This window comes from Coenobita brevimanus, chromosome 18 (genome assembly GCF_032717465.1).
Source record: "Coenobita brevimanus isolate Jiangsu-jjx chromosome 18, ASM3271746v2, whole genome shotgun sequence".
In the NCBI taxonomy this organism is placed as follows: Eukaryota; Metazoa; Arthropoda; class Malacostraca; order Decapoda; family Coenobitidae; genus Coenobita; species Coenobita brevimanus.
In genome coordinates this window covers 18378675-18403370 of record NC_136971.1, presented here as the reverse complement: position 1 = coordinate 18403370, position 24696 = coordinate 18378675, and the positions used below count along the sequence as shown (strand labels likewise).

Here is a 24696-nt window from a genome sequence, read left to right as displayed (position 1 = left end):
TACCTGAGTGGTTAGAACAGAGGTTATATGAGGCATTTAGTCGAATAACAACGAATGTGCCAAATATCTAAAATTGAGATTTAGGTTGCATCACACTCGTCTGCCATTTTTATATCCAGTGGAAACGTTTTCATGGTATGTTCGTCTTAACAACGTCATCGAAAGTCCTATACAACAAGGTAGATTCTTGTCCCAACACGCTGCAGGTTGGCACACGTGGTCTGTGTCTCTCCCGAGGAAAGTTGTAGTGGAAGAAAGACGAACATGCCAGCAAGCACTCCTCCAGGCTGCCAATGAGGGGTGGGTCTCATGATGATGTCACACTCACATCCAATCAGTGGCCATGTTTTGTGGGTGTGTTGGCTGGTGGGTGTGGTCATATCTGGCCCTTCTCAGTGCTTTTGGTTTATTACATAATTTTCACCTCAGATGTACAGTGATTTACATTACAACATGAGTGACTTACATAATGATAATGACCAAGTAGTCCCTGAGCATACACAGAAACAAAAACGTGATCCATCTTTTTGGAAACATGCAGTTGCCAAGCAAAAATGAAATGCTGAGGAAGCATACATGAGTTATAGCGCAGAAAAGGAAGTGCCATCTAGGAAAATCATTCTTCCTTGTAAGTGTGGCTGCTTCAGTAACTTGGGCATTGATAAAGTGAGTGGTCTGTTTACAGCTATTTGGGCAATGAATGATTGCAACAGACAGAACAGTTACATTGCCAGTCATGTGAAAAGCGTTACCATGAAGTGGCCTCATGTCGAGGGCTGTAAATCACGCAAGTCACATGCGAGTAGTTATTGTGTTGAGTATGCTAATGTGACTTGATATTTGTCAATCATCATTCCTCAGCATTCACGGTTTAGGTGAGTGTAGAGTTTGTTCTGTACCCAACAAAGTGACCGTTACTGGATCAGTGGAAACTGGCAAGCGAGGCACTGGTCCTAATCTGAAGCAAGTTAGTGATGAACGGAAGGCATTAGACCGACTGTATACTGGACTACTGTTAATCCTCACCTCCCCCCCCTCCACATGCACACACATAGCACTTAAATACATGCAACACTGCTGCACATGAGTTGGTGACTGTCCTTCTTCTCATTTTTGTGGTTATTTTAATTTTTTTTTTTCTCATGAGGTACTGTTGTATGGGGTTAATAACTGAACAGCATTATAACCTGATGTATTGTATATTTTGTGCTTTATTCTTTTGTGTCTTAAAATATTTTACCAGCTCTATTTTTTGAGACATGATTTTTTGAAATTGAGTTACTGGTTAACCCGCCGCGTGCCAGTGCCGTTTTAAAACGGTCAAAAATAACAAACTTCACTGTGACCACATTTTTCAAGATTCACGGGTAAAAATTGGCAGGCATGTAAGGTAACTGTTCCTCCACCATCCCCCAGGCTGTCAGGGCCATACACTCACTTGGTCCCCCCCTCACGCTTGCTCTGCCTCACTCTGCCTGTGTGCCTCACCCAGTGCTGTACATAGTGAAGGCATTTTGTAAATATTTTCATGTAAGTGTAAGTTGAAAATATTTTCTTGTAAGTGTAAGGACTATATAGTGAAGTCAGGTTGTAAATACCTTCTTGTAAATGCCAAGACGGTACGTAATGAAGTCAGGTTGTACCTATCTTCAAATAAGTGTAAGATAATGCATTCACAGCGAGAAAGACATGCAAATTGTGATAGATGCTGAAGTAATAAGTGACCAGAAAAGTGCACTGAACATTGCTATACCTTCCCAGCATAAATACCTGGGTCTGGTTAGTACTTGGATGGGTGACCGCTTGGGAACACCAGATGCTGTTGGCATCCCTACATGTCAAGTGGGTTTGGTGGAGGATTAGTGCCCCTCCCTGTAAAACAATTAACTCTGAGCCCTTGGCCACCCCGTATGGGATACATGGCGTCTGGCAATGAATGAATGAATAAATACCTGAGTATACCTTACATAGAAAACGGCTTTCTCACGTACGTGGTGAGCATGAGAGAGCGGCTATACCTTTACCCGAGTATGCAGGACCCAATAAAACTGATTTCCGAGCCTCGGTGAGCATTTTAATGGTGAAATTCGTTGTTTCCACATCAAAGTCGATCATACTAGCCAAAAAAAAAAAAAAAAAGATCAAAAAATGGCTGGCACTGGGGTGACCCAGAGGGCTAAAAATAGTCGGCATGCGCCAGGTTAATGAGTTACAGTGAAACAAATTTCTAACACTGATTATCCAAAAACATTGATTTGGCATGTTCGTCGTTATTTGACTATACACCTATTATTTCACGAGGCCATAAAGGTTTACTCTTGTGTGACAAGTAAACCCCCCCCTCCCACCCCTGTATGTATCCATTTAAAATATTCAGTATCAGTTAACACACTTACAGCAGCAAAATGTCCTCATTAGATTCAGATAACTCTCTACCACTTGTAGTACAGTATATGAATTTTTCATGGTTATGTCCAGTTGCCATACATAGTTACTCATGTGTGACTGGTCACCCCTCTCCCAAGTACATATCCAGGCATAATTATACACATACAGTAGCACAACACCTGCAGCAGGGAGTAGGCTGTGACACAGCTGATGAGGGTGGTACTCCGGAGGAGGAGGATGGGAATGCTGGTGATAGGGACAGCGTGAGCTGCTGTTTAACCAGTTGTCAGGATATACTGACCATTTCTCTTTGCTGACCTTTTCAGTGTGACACTGACATGGAGAGTAGGCCAGCATACTCTCCCAAACACTTTTCTGTATCTCGGGTACTAATCAAAATGTGCTCTACACACCACACAACGTACCGCACTTCATCACAGGCGTTGACGCCAGCAAGGGCATGTGGCCAGGAAACTTTACCCCTGCTGCTAAATGCCAGACCTGAGGGGAGTCATGGCTCGGGCTTCACCAGTATAGCCCTTGCAACTGGGATAGAATGGGGCTTAGATCTTTGCCAGAGAGCATTGCAGTTCCCAAGCTGCCACACCTGCTCAGTAGACAGGGGCCCAATCCTGGAAGTAATCCCCCAGGAGGCTGCCCTATCTGTGGGTGTAGAATGGCGGGACAGTTACCGGTAATTAAGGCACTTCAGCCGGATTGAGCCTGTGTAGGTTTATATCCAAGGGGTGGTTGGGGTTTATTGCTCACATAATGCTACTCAGAGATGAGTGAGACTGGTCACTCTCATCTTAAATGTCAGGACCAACTTTCCTCACCCCGGGCCCCGATGCGCCTCTTGGGGTACAGGATTAGATTATGTATGTATGTGTGCCATATGGAATGTGGTGTTTCTATGCATGAGTATGATGATGATGAGCTTTGTAATGTGCTTATTGCTGCAGGCGAAGGGTGTGTTGTATAGTGTCCTTAAGTGTTGTTTTGTGTCATCAGTAAAATTTGTCCAGTCTTCTTTCTTGTAGTTTGTGTATGTGAGGTGTGTTTGCTCTTGTTTAGATTGTGTTTTTGTAGTGATAATGGTTGAAGATGGTCTGTAGTGAGTTTGGGCCATTCACCAGTTGGTGTTGAGTGTAAGTGTTGACAAAATAAAATGTGATGTCTCGGGAAGAGGGGGTGCAGTTTGTCTGTTGCAGGATGAGGGGTGTCTTGTGAGGTGTCATTGAGAATGCCCATGCTGTTGAGGTATGAAAAATTGTTGAAGCTTTGGCAGTTGTCTTGATTGTGTTTGTACCAGGAGTCATGGAGATTGGTGTCTGTTAATAGGAAGACTTAAGAGTTGCATTGTACTGGTACAGCATGGGAGGTGTCAGAGGGAATGTAAATATTAATGTTGATTTCTTGTTGGTGGCCAGATTTGATATGTGAGCAATTGTATCTCTAATGTTGTGATATTCTGGAAAAGTGACTGTGTTGTTATGTTGTGTCTTTGCAGAGGATTGGTGGGTAGTATGTATGTAATGAGGCCTCCTCCATGGCCCACAGTTCAGTCTGAGCAGATGTGTGAGTAGTGTCCAATTTTGGGGGGGTGTTTTATGTGTATCAGTTTTATTTCTTACACGGTGCTGTGTGTGTGTGTGTGTGTGTGTGTGTGTGTGTGTGTGTGTGTGTGTGTGTGTGTGTGTGTGTGTGTGTGTGTGTGTGTGTGTGTGTGTGTGTGTGTGTGTGTGTGTGTGTGTGTGTGTGTGTGTGTGTGTGTGTGTGTGTGTGTGTGTGTCAGTTTTATTTCTTGTAGGACTGCTGTGTGTTTGCTGTCGTTGTGAGGGAATTGCGTGAGAAGAAATGTGATCTTTCCAAGACAAAGCATGAGAACAAAGGACTCCAAGGATATTAATAAGTGGTAGACATTTGGTACAGACAAAGGCACACGTATCTTCCCAAAGTTTGACGAATACTGTACATAGTGGAAAAATCGAACTACCTGAAACATGCACTAGAAGAGATAGAGTTTTCATTGTAATTTGCCAGTTGTAAATTTTCTTCACATAGAATTGGGAAGATAGTTGTGTCTTTGATTGTACAGCATTGAATTATGCCAGCCCATAGTGGCCCTCATCTGTTTGCATAATTGAATGAAAGGAACTTCAGATGAACCGACAGCATTTCTACATTTAGACATTCCACTTTCCCTGAAAATTGCCAAATTGAACAATAAAGCTGGTTTGAAATCAGTCTGCTTCCACTGTGTACTATCACAATTGAATGTTTGCCAACACTTCTCTACCAGCTGTGGTGATATAATGCATTATGTGATTTTGTTTTGTTTTGCGATAACATGAGGCACACAACACGAAGGATATACTCCATCAGTGATATCTGGGAAGGGATGAGAAATGAAGAAGGAAGAACATAATGTGGGCAGAGGATTATCAGCACACTTTTATTTGTGATGGTACCACTTCATACTCTTGTTCCTCATTTACTTGGCGCTTGCACCTCACTCAGTACAGAAAAATTTCTCACAGTGACATATACAGGAACCTCTTGAACCAGCTAGCTGAAATGGTTTAACCCTCTCAACCAAGTGACATATTGCCCACTTTACTCATACTACTTACAGAACATTGTTTTCAGCTCTGGGGAGACTTTGTGAACGGGAGGGATTAAATATAGTCGTCATTAACACATTTTAATACTAGGGGTCCTTTTTGATTTGAGATTAGAGGCCTTGCTTAAGCTGAAGAAATTGTCAGGTGGAAGCAGGATTAAAGTAAAAAGAATCTCACCTGGATTTAAGAGGTAAAATACATCAGGTGCGAAAGCATCAGTACCTGGAACTTTCTATGTTCTTAAGTTGTAAAGAAGAAGTGCAGAAACTCAGCAGCTTACAAAATGATGGAATTCTAATTGTTTGCATTATATTGAAACATTTTGACTGTATTAAGTCATATAGTTAGTTGTTGTGACATTTTAACGCATAGTTAGCAAGACCATTCATTCCGTATTTGTGTTCTTTGTGACCGTACTTAACCCTGTGCTTTCCTGTCCCTTCCCCCTTCTGTATCCTCCCCTCCTCCTCTCCTTCTGTCTCTCCTCACTTCAGTGTATAAACTGCACACTTTTATGTTCATTCTTCCTTCTTACTTGAAAATATCCTGACTGGGTCAGTACTGTTCTATCTTTTGAATAAACAACCCCTTTTAAATGTGGGAATAATTCTTATGTACATTACCATTACATTGATGTCAATCATTATGGTTCTTGTACATTTGTCTCACCATCATTTCAACCATCAGGACCAACTACAACACCATGACTTCACCAAATTCAACGTTTTGAAGCCAAGATTGCTGGAGGCTGTTGATCGCATGTTGGCTGAGGACATTGCCCGCCTAATGGCCATGATCCCTGTTGAGGAGGCTGCTTCCAACAAAGAAAATAACATCATCAGAGGTACACTTAATTAGATGGAGTGGGATGGGAACTGCTTTTACACACCATTTATTGAACCATTTCTAGATCTTTTTTCAGCAGTTACAGTAACTGTCTTACTAAACAAGCATTCTGTATATTGTTAATACAAGGAAGGGAAAGTAAAAACTATTGGAACAAGATGGCTAATTTTGATTTAATTCATTCATTCATATTATGATCCTAGCACATTTCTGTGGGTAAAATCATAAAGTATAATCTGTCTATCTATAGCCAGATGCCTCAGTCCCGTAAGAGGTGGCCACAAACAGTTCACCTTCATGTCGCCCAGTCCCCTGCCATTTTGCTGCCCTCCCTCCAGCTCTTAAACCCACTCTCAGTGGCGTATATAGGGGGAGGGGACCACTCAGCCATGCCCCCTCCCCCTTTGTCCCAGTAGACCTACATATCTTCAGATCTAAAGGGAGGTGAGAAGACAGGAAGAAATCAGTAGGATAGAAGTTGTGGAAGCAATGAAGAAAGTTAAATCGGGGAAAGCTCCAGGAATTGATGGAGTGTGTGGTGAAATGCTGAAGCATGGGGTAGAGATAGTAGTAGAATGGATGTGGAAGATGTGCAGATTGGCCTGGGAGGAAGGTAGAGTCCCGGAGGATTGGAAGTCAGGTACAGTAGAAGTCCTATTTTTCGGCATCTATGGGACCAGGCTAGTGCCGAAAAATCAAAATTGCCGAATTATCAAAAACCCTACCCACTCAATACCTTATATGTTTCGGTGAACACTATCATCACTACTCATATCATTATAAATGTGCTTGGAGAGAGTACTGTATACTGTTTCATACTGTACAATACTGTAATGAATACAGTACTATACATGAATATGAAAAATAAAGAAATTAGTGAACATACTGTATATAAATGTAATGGTACAGTAGGCCTACAAGTTCACATGCACTTACCTAAACTTATAGTAGGTTCCTTAATTACATATATACAATAGAAGGGGTTGATTAGACTCTGCTACTGCTGGAAGAAGTCCCAGCAGTACAGGGCCCTCATGGAGAATTTCAAGACTGACGAAAAAAATCGGAAAATCTTCCGAACGATCAGGGATTTTCGTAAATGGGACTATTTCTCAAAACTGCCGAAATGTCAGAATTGCCGGGGAATTGGATGCCGAAGAATTGGACTTTTACTGTATAATTATTCCCTTGTACAAAAGAAAAGGGGAAAAAGAAGTGTGTCGTAATCATAGGGGCATTTGTCTTCTTAGTATAATAGGAAAAGTGTATGGTAGGATACTTATTGACAGAGTTAGAGACAGAACAGAGAAATTAGTTGGAGAAGAACAGGGAGGCTTTAGGAAGGGAGGAGGTTGTGTAGATCAGATATTCATTCTTAGATCTTTAGTGGAAAAGTTTCCAGAGAAGGGAAAGAAGTTGTATGCGGCTTTCATGGATTTGGAGAAAGCATATGACAGGGTGGATAGACAAGGATTGTGGAAAGTGGTAAGAATATATGGAGTAGATGGGAAGTTGTTGAATGCTGTGAAGAGTATGTACGATGGTGCGAAGGCTGCAGTGTGTGTGGATGGTGAACTAAGTGAATTTTTCTCTTTGAAAGTTGGGTTGAAACAGGGATGTGTCATGTCTCCATGGTTGTTCAATCTGTACATGGATGGGGTAATAAAAGAGGTACAAGGTAGGGTAGTGGATGTTGGAGTGGCCCTGGTGAGAGAGGATAGTGTTTGCAAACTCCCTGTACTGTTGTTTGCAGATGATACTGTGTTGTTGAGTGAAGACGAAGGGGAGCTGCAAGGCTTGGTGGATGAGTTTGGGAGAGTGTGTAAGAAACGGAATCTAATGGTGAATGTTGGGAAGAGTAAAGTGATGGTCTTTGAGAGAGGTGAAGTCAGTGAATGTACAGCGAGGTTGGATGGTGAGGAATTGGAAAATGTGAGTACATTTAAGTACTTGGGTAGTGTGATGAGTAAGGATGGAGGTTTGGAGGGTGAAGTGCTTGAAAGGGTACAGCAGGGAAGAAAGGTTGCTGGTTCTTTGAAAGCAGTGATAAGAAACAGGGAAGTGAGCATGGAAGTGAAAAAGTTACTACATGACAGTATTGTGATACCAACTCTAACGTACGGAAGTGAAGCTTGGACGTTGTTGGAAGGACACAAGTCAAGAGTGAGAGCAGTGGAAATGAGTTATTTAAGAGGAGCCTGTGGAGTCACATGGAGGGACAGGCTGACGAATGAGGATATAAGGGAGCATTGTGGTATGGATGTGGATGTGATAGGAAGCGTTATGAGGAACACACTGAGGTGGTTTGGCCATGTGGAGAGGATGGAGGGTGAAAGACTGACGAAGAGAGTGTATGTGAGTGAGGTGGAGGGGGGAAGAGGGAGGGGGAGGCCGAGGATGAGATGGAGGGATGGGGTGGAGAGGTATATGAGAGAGGGGGGTGTGAGTTGGGAGCAGGGCAGTGAAATGGCGGGGAACTGGGCGACTTGGAGGCAATTTGTTTGTGGCCACCCCAAACGGGATTGAGGCGTCTGGCAATAGATAGATAGAGATAGAAATACGTTTACAAGTAACCAATGAATTCAACTGTAAAAATAGGCTGCTTGATTTCAAATGATCAGCTCTCACATGACTCAAGTGAGTAAGCAAGCTCTCTCTCTCTCTCTCTCTCTCTCTCTCTCTCTGAATCATTTATCCAAGTTTTAGTTAAATTTTTTAAATGTTTCATATAAAAATGAACATTGCAATTTCCAGGATTGAAGGAATCAACAACTGTAAATTATGATCAAGCAGTCTTTTTTTTTTTTTTTTTTTTTACATTCTGGGTACTGTACTATCTATCTATCTATTGCCAGACGCCTCAATCCCGTTTGGGGTGGCCACAAACAAATCACCTCCAAGTCGCCCTGTCCCCCGCCATTTCACTGCCCTGTTCGCAACTCACACCCCCCTCTCTCATATACCTCTCCACCCCATCCCTTCATCTCATCCTTGGCCTCCCCCTCCCTCTTCCCCCCTCCACCTCACTCACATACACTCTCTTCGTCAGTTTTTTACCCTGCATCCTCTCCACATGGCCAAACCACCTAAGTGTGTTCCTCATAACGCTTCCTATCACATCCACATCCACACCACAATGCTCCTTTATATCCTCATTCGTCAGCCTGTCTCTCCGTGTGACTCCACAGGCTCCTCTTAAATAACTCATATCCACTGCTCTCACTCTTGACTTGTGTCCTTCCAACAACGTCCAAGCTTCACTTCCATACGTTAGAGTTGGTATCACAATACTGTCATGTAGTAACTTTTTCACTTCCATGCTCACTTCCCTGTTTCTTATCACTGCTTTCAAAGAACCAGAAACCTTTCTTCCCTGCTGTACCCTTTCAAGCACTTCACCCTCCAAATGTCCATCCTTACTCAACACACTACCCAAGTACTTAAACGTACTCACATTTTCCGATTCCTCACCATCCAACCTCGCTGTACATTCACTGACTTCACCTTTCTCAAAGACCATCACTTTACTCTTCCCTACATTCACCTTTATATTCCGTTTCTTACACACTCTCTCAAACTCATCCACCAAGCTTTGCAGCTCCCCTTCGTCATCACTCAACAACACAGTGTCATCTGCAAACAACAGTACAGGGAGTTTCCAAACACTATCCTCTCTCACCAGGACCACTCCAACATCCACCACCCTACCTTGTACCTCTTTTATTACCCCATCCATGTGCAGATTGAACAACCATGAAGACATGACACATCCCTGTTTCAACCCAACTTTCAAAGAGAAAAATTCACTTAGTTCACCATCCACACGCACTGCAGCCTTCGCACCATCGTACATACTCTTCACAGCATTTAACAACTTCCCATCTACTCCATATATTCTTAACACTTTCCACAATCCTTGTCTATCCACCTTGTCATATGCTTTCTCCAAATCCATGAAATCCGCATACAACTTCTTTCCCTTCTCTGGAAACTTTTCCACTAAAGATCTAAGAATGAATATCTGATCTACACAACCTCTTCCCTTCCTAAAGCCTCCCTGTTCTTCTCCAACTAATTTCTCTGTTTTTTCTCTAACTCTCTCAATAAGTATCCTGCCATACACTTTTCCTATTATACTAAGAAGACAAATGCCCCTATGATTACGACACACTTCTTTTTCCCCTTTTCCTTTGTACAAGGGAATAATTATACCTGACTTCCAATCCTCTGGGACTCTACCTTCCTCCCAGGCCAATCTGCACATCTTCCACATCCATTCTACTACTATCTCTACCCCATGCTTCAGCATTTCACTGCACACTCCATCAATTCCTGGGGCTTTCCCTGATTTAACTTCCTTCATTGCTTCTACAACTTCTATCCTACTGATTTCTTCCTGTCTTCTCACCTCCCTCCTTCTCCCAGCCATTCCCCAGCCACTGATACTCATATTACTTCCATCCTCTACGTTCAACAATTCCTTAAAGTGTTCTCTCCATCTGCTCACTTTTTCTCCCTTCTCCACTAGTAATCTACCATTTTTATCTTTCACTCCCCTGCTAACTTCACTTCCACCCTGTCTTACTCTTTTCACCTCTTTCCAGAACATTTTCTTACAGTCCCTCCACTTTACACTCAAATTCCTTGCAAATTCCTCATCCACTCTCTTCTTACTCTCTCTTACTAATCTTCTCACCTCTCTCATTCTTTCTACATATAACTCTCTCTTCTGCCTCTCAACTTCTTCCACGCCCCTATTTCTCATCCATTCATTGTATGCTTTCTTTTTTTGTGCCAAAGCCTGTCTCACCTCTTCAGTCCACCACGCTGTTCCTTGCACCCCCCCTCCGTCTTCTCTTCCTTCCACACACCACATCACATGCTGGACATATTTCTTCTGTAAATATCCTACACACACCTTCCACGTCTCCCATCTGCTCCAATTCATATTTGCCCAATCGTTCCTCCACTTCTCTCTTATACTCTTTCTTTTGCTCATCCTCTTGTAACCTTTCCACTCTCCTTGCAACTACTCCTTCCTCTCGTCTTTCCCTTCTTCTATTCCTCCACCTTACTTGAATCCTAATTCTGGCCACCACCAAGTAGTGGTCAGAAAGTCCACTCCCCCAATCTCTATACACTCTTGCATCCATTACACATCTTCGCATCCTTTCATTCACACAAACATAATTAATCATTGCCTTCCTTTCATTCAGTTCACCACCCACCCTTCTCATCACTCGCCATGTTTATCTGTGGATCATTTTATGCCTGAAGAGGGTATTGGCTATCACCAACCCCCTCCCAGCACAAATGTCCACTAATGCACTCCCATTCTCATCTGTCTCAGCAGGCACACCCCACTCGCCAACTATTCCATCCACCTTCACATTCCCAACTTTACCATTCATATCACCGATCAAAAACACTCTCTCATTCCTTCCAAACTTTTCCATGCACACTTCTACATTTGTCCAGAACTCCTCTCACTCTTCTAGCACGATCTTGCATTGGCACATACACACACACAATTGCCCACATTTGTATTCCAACTTTCAACTTTACCCACACAATCCTTGACCCAACTGATCCATACTGTCTTATGCTCTTCTTCCATCTTTTACTCACAACTATACATACTCCTTCCTTTGCCCTCTCATTCTCACCTACTCCTGCACATATACCCCATCCATACTCCCATTCTCTCACACTTTCTCCTCTCCATTTTGTTTCAGTTATTCCACATACATCCACTTTCGCACCGTCAAGCACCTGAACAATCTCTCTCTCTTTCACCTCATGATTCGCTCCTCTTACATTCCATGTACTCATTACCAAGTCCTTTGTCCGGTCCTGGGTCGTCATCATTTGGTCAGTCCTTGTCCGAGGCTTGTTGTTTGTTTTTTTAGTTAGTTGTTTTCTGGGGAGGGTCACTAACCCTCCGCCAACCTTTTTAGGCGCCTTTTACGACAAGCAGGGATACTGGGGGAGTATTCTTGAAAAAAAACCCTACCCCCATGGGGGTACTGTATAATTCCCTAAATAAATATTTTTCAAATGGGTCCTTTTTTTTTTAGCCAAGGTACATAAGCTGCATGATACTGTTTTTCCTTTGAATATCAGATTAGTGCAGTATGTCCCTCCTGAGCCTCAAAATGCCCCTAAAACTGCTTGATTTTCAAAAAATTTCCTGGGGGGGCTTACAGCGTCCCCCCCGACCCCCCAGCTGTAGTGGCTCGTTTCGATTGTCCCCCCCCCCCCTTAAAAAATCCTGGATTCACCCCTGTGGCCCCCCCCCCCCTCCCTTTCCATGGATCTATATACACCACTGCTTATGTAACACTCCTCTCAAATCCCTCCATCTCATCCTCAGCCTCCCTCTCCCTCTCCCATCCTCCACTTCACTCACATCACTCTCCTCATTAGTCTCTCACTTTCCATCCTCTCCATGTGGCCAAACCACCTCTGTATTTCTCCTGATGCTTTCTATCACTTCCACATCCACTCCACAATGCTCCTTCACTTCCTCATTTGTCAGTCTATCTCTCCATGTAACTGCACATACTTCTTTCAGATAATTCATTTCCACTGCTCTCACTCTTGACTTGCGTCCTTCCAACAAGGTCCAAGCTTTGCTTCCATACATTGAAGTTGTTATCACAGTACTGTCATGCAGCGTACTTTTTACTTCTGTCCTCACTCCCCTATTCCTTATCGCTGCCTTCAAAGAACCAGCAACCTCTCTTCCCTGTTGTATCCTTTCATGGACTTCATCTTCTAAACTTCCATACTTACAAATCATACTACCCAGGTACTTCAGTGCACTGACATTTTCCATTTCCTTACCATCCATCTTACTGTGCATTCAGTTACATAATTTCTCTTGAAGACTGCAACTTTACTCTTCCCTGGATTCACCTATAGATTTTGTTTCTTACACACTCTCCCAGACTCATTCACCGGTCCTTGCAGATTCCCATCGACCTAACTTAACAATACAGTATCATCTGCAAACAGCAGAACAGGAAGAGTCCAAACACTGCCTTCTCTCATTAGGGCCACCCCAACATCCACAGCCTTATCGTGTATCTCTTTTACAACTCCATCCATATAAATATTGAACAACATGGAGACATGACACATCCATGTTTCAATCCAACATTCAGACAAAAATTCACTCAGTTCACCATCCACATGTATTGCAGCCATGGCACCCTCATACATACTCTTCACAGCATTCGGCAATATTCCACTTACTCATATATTCATAATATTTTCCACATTCCTTATCTATCCACTCTGTCGTATGCTTTCTCCAAATCCATGAATACCACATACAACTTCTTCCCCTTTTCTAGAAATGTGTCCACCAAAGATCTTAGGCAAATATCTGATCTACACACCTTCTTCCCTTCCTAAAACTTCCCTGTTCATCTGCAACTGAGTCTGTGTTATTTCCCTAACTGTGTTATTAAGTATCCTACCATATGCTTTTCATGTTTCACTAAGTAGACAAATGCTCTTATGATTACCACACACTCCTTTTTCCTCATTTTGTTGGTACAGGGGAATAATTATACCTGACTTCCATCACTCTGGGACTCTGCATTCCTCCCATGCCATCTTCCATATCCACTCTACTACTGTCTATCCCCCCATGCTTCATCATTTCACAACACACTTCATAATTTTCCTTGGGCTTTCCCCATTTTGACTTCATTGCTTCCACTACATCCATCCTACTGATCTCTTCCTCCCTTCTCATCTCCCCCCTCTTTCCAGCCATTCCCTGGCCACTTATACTCACACTACTTTCATTCTTTTATGTTTAACAGTTCCTTAAAGTGTTGTCTCCATCTGCTCACTTTTTCTCCCCTCTCCACTGACAATCCTACCATTTTTATCTTTCACTCCCCGACCACCTTCTTTATCACTCTGACTCTCTTTATCTCCTTCCAGAACATTTTCTTATGTTCGCTCCACATTACACTCAAAGTATTATCAAAATTTAAAGTACCAGTGGTGTAAGAAATGGACTTAAAGAATTTTCATCTTTGGATTCATGAGATTATAATTTAGCACAGAGTATGAATGGTAAGATAAGCCAGTGTGGCAGACTGGCATGAGTCACCTTAGTTCCGGTAACCAGATGTTCCTTCCGTTTTTCCTTCCTTCCTCTTCTGTCTTTTTTTCCTTCATTTTTTCCTCTTCATTTTGTCTACTGGTGACTCTACACAGAGTGGCAAGCCAAATGGTTTCCTGTACACCAGGAAACCATTTACTATGCTGGGTGGGTAACCATATAACCAGATTGTGGCGCTTGGTGGTTTTGTGGGTAATTAAGGCGCTCCAGCCAGATTGAACTGGTGTAGGTTTATATCGAAGGATTGGTTGTGGTTTATTGCCCATGTAATGCCACTCAGGGATGAGTGAGACTGGCCACCCTCATCTTAAATGTCAGGACCAACTTGCCCAGCCCTGGGTTCCAATGCTTTTCATGGGGCAACGCTGGGTTAGATGATGGTGATGATGATGTTCCAAAAGCTGATTCCATTGCTGATTGATTTTTTAACTTTTTAAAAATTGTTTTGGTAAGAGTACAGTACTTGTGCTACCATTTTATTTTATTTTTTTTGTTGGTGGTAGGTGGAGGCTTTCACCATCCACACACTCGATGTAGTGCTGCTCTTGGATGCCTGCCCTTTCCTCTCTTCTTTCCTTCCATCCTCTTCTGTCTTTCTTTTCTTCATTCTTTCTTCTTCCTTCTCTGTACAGGTGCCTCTACACTGAGTGAGAAGCCAAATAGTTTCCTGTACACCAGGAAACCAATAACAGTGGTGGGTGGTAACCATATGACCAAATTATGGCACCTGGTGATTTAGTAGGCAGTTAAGGCGCTCCAGTCGGATTGGGCCAGTACAGGTTTATAGCCATGAGGTGTTTGGAATTTATTGCTCACGTAGTGCCACTCAGGTATGAGTGAGGCTGGTCACTCTCATCTTAAATATCAGGACCAACTTGCCTAGCCCCTGGCTCCTACACTCCTCATGGGGCAACACTGGATTAGATGATGAATGATTTTTAAATCTTGACATGCGGTGTAAACAAAGTTAAAGGACAGTCTGTTTTAGTGCCATTTGGTCAAATCATCATCTAATCCGGTGTTGCCCCATGAGGAGCATAGTAGCTCAGTGATAGGCAAGTTGGCCCTGACATTTACGATGAGAGTGACCAGCCTCACACATCCCTGAGTGGCATTACATGAGCAGTAAACCTCAACTACCCCTTGGATATAAACCTACACAGGCTCGATCCAGTTGGAGTGCCTTAATTGCCCACTAAACCACCAGGTGCCATAATTTGGTTATATGGTTACCACCCAGCATAGTAAATGGTTTCCTGGTTAAGAGGAAACATTTGGCTTGTCACTCAGTGTAGAGTCACCCATAGACAGAAGGAAAAGGAAAGAATTAAGGAAAGAAAGGCAGAAGAGGAAGGAAGGAAGAGAGGAAAGGGCATTTAACCGAGACCAGCACTACATCGAGTGAGTAGATGGTGAGTGCCATTAACTTTGGTAATATATTTAATGCTCTAGTAAAGCTGGACTATGTTTGCATAATCTTTGAAACCAGGTTGTCTATCTGGTCCTCAGATTTTGAATGAAATTGTTTGGCAGTTCCCATTAAATGTCAAGATTTTACTGACTGGGTCAACAGCTTCATTATAACTCTGTATTTTTGTACTTTATTTTTGCTGTTTCCAGATGAATTTTTTAAAGCAAAGAGAGTCCCATGTATTTAATGGATTGTCAATGTATGTTAAGGATTGTTATCATTGTTAATGTAATAAAATCAGCTGGTAGCAGCAAGGATAAAATGTGACATACTCGACTAAAGAGGTTAAATCCCATCCATTCCCCAAGCCAATTCCATTATCTATTGTCAGTGGGAGAAAAAAAAAAGTCCATTCCAGTAACGAGGCTCATTCATGCCAAAATCAGTCTCATTCCTAACCATATCAGAATCAGTCCCTAGCCTTTTTTGTGACCAATACACTTACTAACCAACACAGGTGGAGCCTTCGAGGGTGTTATGAATGACAGCACAGTGTTTGGGTTCCGACGAGGAGAGGGTGCCGATGCTGGGGCTGGTGACCCTGACTGGATTGTGGCAAAGGATCGCTACAAGTATGACCAGCTCTTTGACAACCTTAACCCTGTTGATGGAAAGATCACTGGCTCAGGTAAGACTCACTGGGTTGTGATAGTATGCAACAGGGGTTCTCAGCCTGGGGTTCAGAAACCCCCAAGGGGTTTCCAGGGGGGTTTCCTGGGGGTACTTAGGTGGCTGACAAAAATGTATTAAAATCTTGAGAGAGAGAGAGAGAGAGAGAGGGAGAGAAAAACATACATATGACGGTTGTAGATGTGCGTATGAGGTTGGTTCACATTCAAACAGCAGCCTTGAGTGAGGATGGGTGTCTCATTACATTCAGCTAGCTACATCTAATGCAGGTACTTGTTGCTACACAGTCTCCAGATATTTTTGTTTATCTGAATAAGGTATCATCATTGTATCGTTTACAAAGGCTCCAACATGCACGCACTGGTCAGCATGTTCATAACATTTCTAATAGTTTGCCATTGTTTATGATAATATGATGATATGTCTACTAATGATTTTCTTTACAATGTGGTAATGACCATCATTACCTAGTAATATTATAGCATTGTGGAAACTCATGTTCATGACTGGTTGTATGTGTGGTTACTTAGCAGCAGATCTTAAATTTTACTGGTGTTGGTGGAGGTAGGCACTCTCTTAATGCTTTCTTTGTTCTTTTGACATTGGTGGTACAATGATTGTCTGAAGTTGTTTCTAAAGCGTGATCTAATGACTATCTATCTATCTATTGCCAGATGTCTTAATCCCATAAGGGGTGGCCATAAACAAATCCCCTCCATGTCTTCCAGTCCCCTGCCATATCGCTATCTTGCTGCCAGCTCACACCCCCTTCCCTCATGCACCTCCCAACTCCATACCTTCATCGCATTCTTGGCCTGCCTGTCCCTCTCCCTCCCTTTATCTCACTCACATACATTCTCCTCGTTAGTCTCTCGCTCTCCATCCCCTCCACATGGCCAAACCACCTCGGTGTATTTCTCATAATGCTTTCTGTCACATCCACATCCACACCACAGTGCTCTCCATCCTCTCACGTGGCCAGACCAACTCAGTGTATTTCTCCTAGCGCTTTCTATCACATCCACATTCACTCTACAACACACCTTCAGTTCCTCATTTATCAGTCTCTCTCTCCATGTAACTCCACATGCTTCTCTCAGATATCTCATTTCCACTGCTCTCACTCTCGACTTGTGTCCTTCCAACAAGGTCCAAGTTTGACTTCCATACAATAGAGTTGGTATCACAATACTACCAAGCAGCATCCATTTTACCTCTGTCCTCACTTCCCTATTCCTTATAACTGCTTTAAAAAAACCAGCAACCTTTCTTCTATGTTGTACCCTTTCAAGCACTTCACCCTCCAAACTTCCATCCATACTCATCACACTACCCAAGTACTTAAATGCACTCACATTTTCCATTCCTCATCATCCAGCCTCACTGCACATCCAGTTATTTCATTTCTCCCGAAGACCATAACTTTACTCTTGCCTACATTCATCTTTAGAGTCTGTTTCTTGCACACTCTTCCAAACTTATTCACCAAGCCATGCAGTTCCCCTTCACCCTCACTTAACAATATAGTATCATCTGCAACCAACAGTACAGGGAGTTTCCAAACATTATCCTCTCTCATTAAAGCTGCTCCAACATCCACTGCCCTACCTTGTACCTCTTTTATGACCCCGTCCATGAACAGATTGAACAACCATGGGGACGTGACACATCCCTGTTTCAATCCAACATTCAAACAGAAAAATTCACTCAATTCACTCTCCACATGCTCTGCAGCCTTAGCACCCTCATACATACTCTTCATGGCATTTAACAACTTCCCATTTACTCCATATATTCTTAATATTTTCCACATTCCTTGCCCATTCTCCCTGTCATATGCTTTCTCCAGATCCATGAAGGCCACATGCAACTTCTTTCCCTTTCCCTAGAAACTTTTCCATTAATAACCTAAGAATGAATATCTGATCTGTGCAACCCCTTCCCTTCCTAAAACCTCCCTGTTCTTCACCAACCAATTCTTGTGTTATTTCCCTAACTCTGGAAACAAGTATCCCACCATATACTTTTCCTGTTACACTAAGAAGACAAATGCCCCTATGATTACCATACAGTTCTTTTTCCCCTTTTCCATTGTGCAGGGGAATAATTATACCTGACTTCCAATTCTCCAGGACTCTACCTTCCTCCCAGGCCAATCTACACATCAACCATATCTATTGTACTACTACCTCTCCCCCATGCTTGCATTCTGTACATTTACAAATTCCTTAAAGTGTTCACTCCATCTGCTCACTTTTTCTCCCTTCTCCACTTGCAGTCTATCATTTTTATCTTTCACTCCATAACTACTTTCTTTATCACCCTGTCCAACTCTCTTTGCCTCATTCCAGAATATTCTCTTACATTCCCTCCACTTTACACCCAAGTTCATTCATATGACAGTGGTGATAATATGACTTCCTGGTGGTGTTTTTATTGTTTGAACTTTTGTTGTTATGATTGCCTGAAATTGTTTGTGCTGTTTGATGAATGCCCGAAGTTGTTTTTACTGTGTGATCATACAACAGCGTTGATAATTATTACAGTATGACTTTCTGATGATCTTTTGACTGGCCTTTCGACATTATGAGTGCCTGAAGGTGTTTCTACTCTGTAATCTCATGACAGTCCTGTGACGGTGGCAATATTATAACTGCCTGACAGTGTCGCCAACTTTTATGTATGGCTTTTTTTTATACAAGTGTTTCTATTACAGTTTCAGATACTGTTATAGCCTTATCAGCAAAGACGTGTCAGTGTGATGAATGCTGCATTCAGTATGGATTTGCTACTGTCATCAAAAATGGGGGTGAACTCACAAGTGTGTTTTATGCTCCCCCCCCCCCCCAGAACAGAGTAAGAAAAAACAAATGATTAAAAAAAAAAAAATCCATACATCAGATTACAGGTGTCCATTCATAAAAAAACTCTGTAACAGTTGAACTTGAACAGCCGTAGGCTGAAGTTTGAGGGGAAACCACTCTTAGGAAGAGAGTTCCAAAGAGATGCAGTTCAGGGAGTAAAAGAATTCTGATAGGGTGAAGTCCTGCAATATCACAGTGTGACAGTCCAGTCTTCAGCACTACCAGATGCCTGGTAACAAGGGGGAAGGCATAGAGAGGTGGCACAATAGATGCAGCTTCGTCTGAGCATTTGCCATAAAATTATCTGTATAATAATGCAAGGGAGGCAACATTCCTTCTTGCTTGTAGGAGAGGTAGTTCATTTGTAATGATAGGGTTATTAATAATTCTAAAAGCTTTATTCTGAATTTTGTCTAGTTGTTTTAGTGCAACCTCTCCACATCTGTTCGCAGTATTCCAGCTGAGAGCACACATAAATTATAGGTACCTACTCGTCAGTGAAGAAGTTACGGACTCTGTACAATAATCCAAGTATTTTGAAGCGGTTTTAGCAAGTGATTTAACATGAGAGGTCTATCTGAGGGCATTGTTATGTGAAACGCCAAGAATTTCAATACTTTTTGAGATAGGAATATTAGTATTATTGAAGGTAATATAGGAATCAGGAAATATCTGTTGGTAAATCATATATATTTGGTTTTACTAGCATTAAATGAGACAATGTTATTTTGTCCCTATTAGGTGATTTTAGATAAGTCTTGATTTATGGAGATTGCTGTACTGAGTTGTGAGTTAGAGATATTGAACTTTGTGAGTGGGTGTTTAAGTGTGAATGAACTGTGAAGTGTTGAGTCATCTGCACATGAATGGATGGGATTATGTGCAATGGATAAGAGATCATTGATATGTATTAGGAATAGAGTTGGAGCCAGAACAGATCCTTCTGGCACACCGGCATTTATCGAGTGGAAATTGGAATATACGTCATCTACTTTAAATCCCATCTTTCTGTCTCTGAGATGTAAAGAAATCAGAGGAACAACAAACATTAGGTCATAGCAAGGAAGTTTGGATTCCAGGGAACAGTGCCACACTCAGTCAGAAGCGTTAGAAGTATTAAGGGCTACTGCATGAGTTTCTCCATGTTATTCAGTTGAATGATGGATGGTATGGGTCAGGAGATTGAGTACCATTTATCAGTAGTGGATCTTTCGTGATGAAAACCATACTGTCTGTCGCAAGTTAAGTTGTTGGAGTCAAGATGTTTAACTATGTGCCTGTTAATTACAATCACAAGTACTTTACCAAGAGAAGACGTGTTAGCCATTGGGCTGAAATCAGAGGGGTCAGAGGAATTTCCTCTCTTCGGTATTGGGTGGATATTGGCATCTTTCGAAGAATCAGGGAATGAAGAAGTACGTATACATAGTCTGAATAATTTAGCTAGAATAGGAGCAAGTTCTGGGGAACATTTTTCAAAACAATTGGAGGAATTCCATTTGGACCTGGAGCTTTGTTGGTGGGTAAATTGTCTAGGAAGGATTTTACGTATCTGGTCTGTATCGTAAGTGGAGCAGTTTCGGAAGAGCCAAGTCCTAGTACAGGAGCATTCTGGCTGACTTCCTCTAAAGTAGAATTACTGTCAGATGTATTGGTAAGGATGTTCACTTAACAATGCAGGTCATTTGTCATGTTACTATCTGAAGATTTGGGTGACAGTATGTAGGGCTAGTGGTGGTACTGTCAAAGAAGAGGGAGTGGCCATGTGCAGTTTTTCACAAGGGCTTGGGAATTACTTCAATCTTGTGCATTGCCTGTGTTGAGTGGGTGCATAAGAGATGTAGTGGTATTAGAGGTAGAGTGCGAGATAATGATGATTTCATGTGTGCAGTGTGTCGGGGAGAGCAGGTGGAGATTATCAGCCATAAAGGGATTGAACTTGCTGTTGAGTCTCTTGAGTATGTGGAAGAGTTTTCTTATTTGGCAGACATGTTATATGCTGGAGGTGGGACTGGAGCTGGCTCTGTGGCTAGAGTTATGAGTGGTTGGAAGAAGTTCAGGGAGCTGGTGCCTCTCCTGACATAGAGAGGGCTCTCCCTCCATGCTAAGGGATCTTTGCTGCGTGTGTTAGGAGTGTAATCCTATATGGTAGCGAGGCTTGGGCAGTAAAGGAAGAGGATATTCTCAGGATCAAACGTACAGAAATGGCAATGATTAGGTGGATGTGCAGTGTGTCCCTGAGTGTGAGGCCTGGGGGGGCTAGGTTTACGATGGAAGAGTTGAGGGGTAGGATGGGACTGGAGTGTATTGGTGTTGTGATGAGGAGAGGTAGATTGAGATGGTTTGGGCATGTGGAGAGGATGGGGGGATGATAATTGGGTGCAGAAGGTGAGAAGTGTTAATTTTAGGAGTCGTGTTGTGAGAGGTAGACCAAAAAAGACCTGGGACGAGGTCATTGAATGTGTCCTCAGGGATAAGGGACTGAATAGGGAAGCTGCTGGAGATTGAGCAGCATAGAGAGCCACCAGTAGATGACCAAGGCTGACACATCCAAGCATGTTGGAGCCTTCAAAAATGAACAAATGAATGTGTGATGACGTGTTAAAAATTATTATTGAAAGTATTGAGAGTTGACCTGAATATTTTATTGTCATTAGGATTGTTTAATAATTTAGATGCTTGGTGTGAAGAAAGTGTGATGTAGCAACATTTATTATTATGGTAAGAGATGCAGAAATATAGAAGTGACAGTGGAAAGAAATGTGAAAGTGTGAAGGATGTAAGTGGTAGATTATTAACCCATGGGGATATGGTAAGGACAAGATGGAAAGAATATTTTGAAAGTCTGATGAATGGGAATGGAGAGAACAAACCTACTGTTAATATGATTGGTTTTGGGGGTGTACAGAGAAGGAATGCAGTGCCAGGAAATGTGACACTCACAGAGGTGAAGAATGCTGTGGAGCAGAAGAAAAATGGGAAAGCAGCTAGGGTTGATGAGGTGTATGCAGAGATGATTAAGTGTAGTGGGGAGAGCAGAATGAAGTGCTTGTTGGAAATATTTAAGAAGGCATGAATGAGTGAAACTGTGCCAGCAGAGTGAAAAAAGGCAGTGATTGTACCCCTGTACAAAAATAAAGATGAGCAAAGTGAATCCAATAATTATCATGTCATAAGTCTAATGAGTGTTGTGGGGAAGGTATATGAAAGAATTATTATAAAGTAAGAGAGATATCCAAAGTCCTAGTGAGTGATGAACAGGTTGCCTTTAACCTGATATCATCATGTGGAAACATCCTATGAAAAATAGCGTGCGACTACTGCATACATCATATGATCAAGCTTTTTTTTTTTTTTTTTTTTTTTTTTTTTTTTTTTTAAATAAATAAGGCACACTACTTTTTTCACCCAAATGTCCATAAATAGCATACCACGGCCAAACTAAGGTAAATAATGAACTTATACTTGGTTTTCCTATTCTTTTCCATGCACTCTTTCATTTCTAAGAGCAAAAATTATTTTTGAGGAAAAAAAAAAATCCCATTTTTTTGTGCATGGGGGGGGGGATCAACTGCGATACCTAATGCTACAGGTAACAGGTTAAGAGTGGCAGAGGATGTGTGGATCAAATATTTGCAGTGAGACAGATAGTGAGGAAGACTTGTGAAAAGGATTATAAGGTGTTATGGCATTTATGGATCTGGAAAAATCATACGACAAAGTAGACAGAGAAGGATTGTGGAAGGTTCTGCACATGTACGGTGTAGATGGTAAGCTGCTAGGTGCCATGAAGAGTTTTTATGATGGTAATGAGACATGTGTAAGGGTAAATGGGCATCTAAGTGAATGGTTCACGATTAATGTGGGCATGCGACAAGGTTGTGCTATGTCCCCATGGTTGTTCAGTATGTATATGCGGATGGGGTGATGAGGGAAGTAAAAACACGAGTAATGGAGAGAAGGATGGCATTGGTAATGAATGATGATGGATAGATTATCTCATATTTGTTGTATGCTGATGATGCAGTGCCACTTGCAAATACCAGACAAGAGTTCGGTAGACTGGTGCAGAGCTTTGTAAATGTCTGTGAGTGTCGTGCCCTGATAGTAAATGTAGAAAAGAGTAATGTGATGGTTATTGCAAGAGAAGGTTACTCCCAGTGTGATGTTACAGTGAATGGGGAGAGACTGGAATTGGTGAGAGTTCAAATATCTGGGTACAGTGATAGAAAAGAGAGGAAATTGTGCAAAAGAAGCTGAAAGTAGAGTGACACAAGGAAGGAAAGCAGCTGGCGCTATGAAGGCCTTGATAAGAAACAGAAGTTTGAGTGTTGTAGCTTCGCAAGGCTTTCATGAAGGAGTGTTAGTGTCAGCATTAACGTACGGATGTGAGACTATGGCCTGGGATGGAAATGAAAAGTCAAGAATAAGAGCAGTGGAGATGGTACTGCTGAGGAATGTATGTGGAGTACAGAGAGTGGATAGGATACGGAATAATGTGATTCATGAAAGATGCGGAGTGAGGTCTGTGAACACTAGAATTGAAGAGAGTGCACTGAGATGGTATGGTCATGTGGAGAGAATGGTTAACAATAGACTGATGAAAAAGGCATGTAGACCTATGAGCAAATTTGGAGGGAGGAGGCGAGGTAATCCAAGAGGAAGGTGGAGGGATATGGTGGATGAGTGTACGAGGAAGAGAGGTATGGAAGTTGGTGAGGCTAAGGGACTGACACGAGATCGAGCTGGCTGGTTGAATTTTGTGTGCAGAGAAGTGTGTGACCAGGGATGGTAACCAGGGCTTGAGAGTAAAATTTAATGCAGATAAAGATGATGGTGTCTGTGGTTACTGTCAAAGAATAAGGAGCGTGGCCATGTGTGATTTGCAGCAAGGGCATGGTAAGTACAATAGTTTCATCTGGTGCTGTGTTTTAGATAAGTGGGTGCATAAGAGATGTCGTGATATCAGAGGTAGACTGCTAGATAATGCCAATTTCATGTGTGTAGTGTGTCGGGGAGAGCATGTGGAGATTATCAGGTGTGACAGGATTGATCTTGCTGGTGAGTCTCTTGAGTGTGGGGAAGTTTTGTTACTTGGGAGACATGTTATGTTCTGGAGGAGGGACTGGAGCTAGCTTTGTGGCTAGAGTGAGGAGTGGTTGGAATAAGTTTAGGAAGCTGTGTCTCTCCTGACATTGAGAGAGCTGTCCCTGTGTGTGAAGGAATCTTTGTATGTGGCATGTGTTAGGAGTGTAATGTTGTATGGTAGTGAGACCTGGGCAGTAAAGTAAGAAGATATTCACAAAATCAGATGTACGGAAATAATGATTAAGTGGATGTGCAGTGTGTCCTTGAATGTGATGCCTGGGGGGCCAGGTTTATGATGAAAGAAGGAAAAGGGATGATGGGACTGGAGTGTGTTGGTGTTGTGATGAGGAGAGAGAGATTGAGATGGTTTGGGCATGTGGAGAGGATGGGGGATGACAGTTACGTACAGAATGTGAGAATTGTGAACGTTGGGGGTAGGATTGCAAGAGGCAGACTGAAAAAATCTTGGGATGAGGTGATAGAGTGTGATGACCTCAGGCAGAAGGGATTGAATAGGGAGGCTGTCAGAGATCGAGTAGCATGGAGAGCCGTCATTAGGTGACCAAGGCCGACGGATGCAAGCATGTTTTGAGCCACTATAAATGAAACAAAACCGAGGTTTGCTGGTTGTTGTAAGGGAAT

General features: G+C 42.3%; 1 protein-coding gene across 2 annotated transcripts in view; it reads left to right on the top strand.

Moving 5' to 3' along the window:
* The window catches only part of LOC145391506 (EH domain-containing protein 3-like), a 176617-nt gene that overhangs the window by 136091 nt on the left and 15830 nt on the right, over nt 1-24696 (top strand). For both annotated transcript variants that reach the window (XM_080266133.1, XM_080266132.1), the window contains exons 4-5: nt 5700-5856; nt 15930-16100. In XM_080266133.1, the coding sequence (XP_080122259.1) occupies nt 5700-5856; nt 15930-16100 (328 nt within the window). The remainder of the gene's footprint in view (nt 1-5699; nt 5857-15929; nt 16101-24696) is intronic.